This window comes from Dipodomys ordii, unplaced genomic scaffold (genome assembly GCF_000151885.1).
Source record: "Dipodomys ordii isolate 6190 unplaced genomic scaffold, Dord_2.0 Scaffold154, whole genome shotgun sequence".
NCBI classification, from domain to species: Eukaryota; Metazoa; Chordata; class Mammalia; order Rodentia; family Heteromyidae; genus Dipodomys; species Dipodomys ordii.
Window position 1 is genome coordinate 272,449 of NW_012267370.1, and position 3,974 is coordinate 276,422.

The 3,974-nt window shown below is 47.2% G+C and overlaps 1 protein-coding gene across 1 annotated transcript in view; it reads left to right on the top strand.

Annotated features, from left to right (window-relative positions):
- Was (Wiskott-Aldrich syndrome) overlaps nt 1-3,265 on the top strand; it is a 13,159-nt gene extending 9,894 nt beyond the window's left edge. Inside the window, exons 10-12 of the mRNA XM_013032350.1 lie at nt 2,281-2,687; nt 3,032-3,146; nt 3,210-3,265. Of these exons, the coding sequence (XP_012887804.1) occupies nt 2,281-2,687; nt 3,032-3,146; nt 3,210-3,265 (578 nt within the window). The remainder of the gene's footprint in view (nt 1-2,280; nt 2,688-3,031; nt 3,147-3,209) is intronic.
- Nucleotides 3,266-3,974: the final 709 nt, after the last annotated feature.

Here is a 3,974-nt window from a genome sequence, read left to right on the forward strand (position 1 = left end):
GCATGCAAGGCAAGCGCCCTACCACTGAGCCACCTTCCCAGCCCCCTTGTCTATTTCTTTGTGCCTTTCTGACTCTGTACAAATGTTCACTGCCAGGAAATATTTTATGGGCTAGGGTGGTATAGACATTCCAGGGGATGAGAGTCAAAGAACCTGAAGCTAACTAGCTAACTAACTGGTTGTGGTAAGTGATAACTAGAATACTGAAGAGAGATAAAGGGGGAAACAACATTCCAGAAGATAAGTCAGGGAAGAAGAGTCAGAGTAGGTGACTGTGTTGTTGGATCTACAGAGACAAAAGTAGTCCAGGGAACATTTAAGGGAAAAGCAAAGTAGGAAGCAGTCAGTGCAAAAACTCTAAGGTGACCAAAAGTTTGGCAAGAGTCTGAGTATGGTAAATGAGAGCTAGTTAGTTGCTGGAAACAAGAGGAATTTTTCTTTGTTTTTATTTTCATTTTCTTTGGTCTTGTTTGTTCTGTTATCTTTCTTTGGGAGGGGAAGAGAGGCACCCAAATGAGAGACTAAGGGCGAACAAATGCAGCAGTGGTACTCCCTAGATAATATGTTGAAAACAAATTATATAAGTTGTGGGTGGGGACATGAGGGAAAAACTAAGAGAGAGCAAAGTAACAGGTGTCATTGTCCAAAAGAAATGTATTCTTGGGTTGTTTTTTTTTTTTTTGGTCGATCATGGGGCTTGAACTCTGGGCCTGAGAGCTGTCTGTCCCTGAGCTCTTCAGCTCGAGGCTAGCGCTCTACCACTTGAGCTACAGCGCCACTGCTGGTTTTCTGGTGGTTTATTAGAGATAACAGTTTCACGGACTTTCCTGCCCAGGCTGGCTTTGAACCGAGATCCTCAGATCTCAGCCTCCTGAGTAGCTAGGATTACAGGTGTGAGCTACCAGCGCCAGGCTTCAGAAATGTATTCTTTTTTTTGGGGGGGGGTCCAGTCGTGGGGCCTGAACTCTGGGCCTAGGCGCTGTCCCTCAGCTCTTCAGCTCAAGGCTAGTGCTCTACTACTTGAGCCACAGCGCCACTTCCGGCTTTTTTCTTTTTGCTTGTGTGGTGCTGAGGAATCAAACCCAGGGCCTCATGCATGCAAGGCAAGCGCTCTACCACTGAGCCACCTTCCCAGGGCCAAGAAATGTATTCTTTAACTGACAAGTAACTGCAAATTTAAAAGAATGGAAAAATGAAAGCTATTTGTTTACACATATATTTAACTATCCTTCCTCGCTTCTCTTCTTCCTTTTTTGTTCCAGTCCACGGGGTTGAACTTAGAGCCTGGATATTGTAATTTAGCTCCATTACTCAAGGCTGATACTCTACTACTTGAGTCATACCTCTACTTCCAGTTTTTGGTCATTAATTGGAGGTGATTCTTGTGGACTTTGCTGCCCAGGCTGGCTTTGAACCTCAGTCCTCAGATCTCAGTCTCCTGAGTAGCTAGGATTACAGGTGTGAGCCACTGGTGCCCAGCTTAATTATATTTTCAGTTCACACATAACAAGATAAAGAACATATGCAATGACTAGGCCCCATTCTCATGCACAACCTGAACCCAATGATCTTTTTTTTTTGTTGGTTGTGCCGCTTGAACTTTGGGCCTGGGCACTGTCCCTCTGCTCTCTAGCTCAAGGTACTCTACCACTTAAGTAAGCCACAGCACCACTTCTGGCTTTTTCTGCAAACGTGGTGTGGTGCTGAGGAATTGAATCCAAGGTCTCAGGCATGCAAGGCAAAAACTCTACCACTGAGCCATCTTCCCAGCCGACCCCATGATCTTGATTGGTGGAGGATCCCCTTTCTCAGTTGTAAAATTCACCTTCATCCAGTTCCTAGTGCAAATCAAACCTTGGGATGTCACAATGAAGGTAGCAATGTGTGTGTGTGTGTGTGTGTGTGTGTGTGTGTGTGTGTAAAACCAGATAAATCGGGCTAGGGAGGTGGCTCAGTGGTAGAGCACTTGCCTTGCATGCCTGAAGCCCTGGGTTCGATTCCTCAGCACCACATAAGCAAAAAGAAAAAGGGCTGGGAAGGTGGCTCAGTGGTAGAGTGCTTGCCTTGCATGCATGAGGCCCTGGGTTTGATTTCTCAGCAGCACATAAGCAAAAAGAAAAAAGCCGGAAGTGGCGCTGTGGCTCAAGTGGTAAAGTGCTAGCTTTGAGCTGAAGAGCTGAGGGACAGCGCCCAGGCCCAGAGTTCAAGCCTTACAATCTACAAAAAAAAAAAAAAAAGGAGTGAAAATAATTGCACCTATGTGTTATTTTCTCTACACAGAGCCTCTTCCACCACCTCCCCCACCATGCCGAGGAGGGAACCAGGCCCCCAGGCCCCCTATGGTGGGGGGTAACAAGGGTCGTACTGGCCCATTGCCTCCTGTACCTATGGGAAATGTCCCACCCCCACCAACACCCAGGGGCCCTCCACCCCCAGGCCGAGGGGGCCCTCCACCCCCCCCACCTCCAGCCACTGGACGTTCTGGACCACCACCTCCTCCACCCCCTGCTGTTGGTGGGGCATCCATGCCACCTCCGCCTCCTCCACCCCCACCTCCACCCTCCATTGGAAGTGGGCCAGTCCCTCCCCCACCCCCTCCTACTCTTGGGACAGGGAGCAGCCTGGCCTCTGGTGGGGGTCGGGGGGCACTTTTGGATCAAATCCGGCAGGGAATTCAGCTGAACAAGGTAAGAATGGTAGGATGAATGATCAGGTCTCTGGGATTCAAGGGTGTTCTGTACAAGTCAGGATACTGAGATCAAGGCTAATATAGATGGGGGTGCTTTTGGAAGTTGAGTGACAGGGTTGGACATGGGTGGGGAATCTTTGATCTGAGTGTAAAGGAGGAGAAATAATAAGAAAGGCTCAGAGAAAAGCTTCTCTCTGCGTTGGAGGCATGGCTTAGTAGGTAGAGCATTAGCCAATGAGTGAAAAAGTCAGGTACTGGGTTCAAGTTCTAATCTTTGATCAAAAGAAAAGAAATGTTCCTTTCGCAGACCTAAGTCCTCTGGCCCTGTGCTACTTTTTGCAGACCCCTGGAGCCGTAGAGAGCTCAGCCCAGCAGCCACCACCTCAGACCTCAGAAGGGCTGGTGGGCGCCCTGATGCATGTGATGCAGAAGAGGAGCAGAGTCATCCATTCTTCAGGTGAGTCTACCCTGCCAGTGCTAGCATTGGCCTTATACCAACCCCACATGCTGCCATCAATAGTGGCACTAGGGCTGGAGATGGAACCCAGTGACAGACTACTAATCGACCATGATTGAGCCTCTGGCCAAGTTCAATTCTCATTATTGCAAGAAAAAAAGAAAAAAAATAGTGAAACTTCGAGCATCTATTGATAGCCATATTCACATGAAGCCTCTTTCTTTCTTTTTAAAATTTTTTTCTTTTTGCTATTCCTGGGGCTTGATCTCAGATACTGAGAACTGTCCCTATGCTTCTTTTGCTCAATGTTAACACTTTACCACTTGAGCCACAGCACCACTTCCAGCTTTTTCTGTGTATATGGTACTGAGGGATCAAACCCAAGGCTTCATGCATACTAGGCAAGCACTCTACCATTAAGCCACATTCCCAACCCCCTCTTCCTTTTTTTTTTTTTAATCAAGACTTTTTAAAGTACCATATAATAGGCCAGGCACCAGTGGCTCACACCTGTAATCCTAGCTACTAAGAAGGCTGAGCTCTGAGGATCGAGGTTCAAAACCAGCCTGGGTAGGAAAGTTTGTGAGACACTTATTTCCAATTAACCACCAGAAAGTTGGAAGTGGTGCTGTGGCTCAAGTGGTAGAGCTTTCGCCTTGAGCTGATGAGCTCAGGTACAGAGTTCAAACCACACAACTGACAAAAAAAAAAGTAGCATTATATTTTTCGTATGTAAGATGTTTCATTGTGACATTTCCATACATGCTTATGATATACTCTCTTACGATATACCCCCATCACACTCCAACTCCTCCCCCCCTTTTTTTT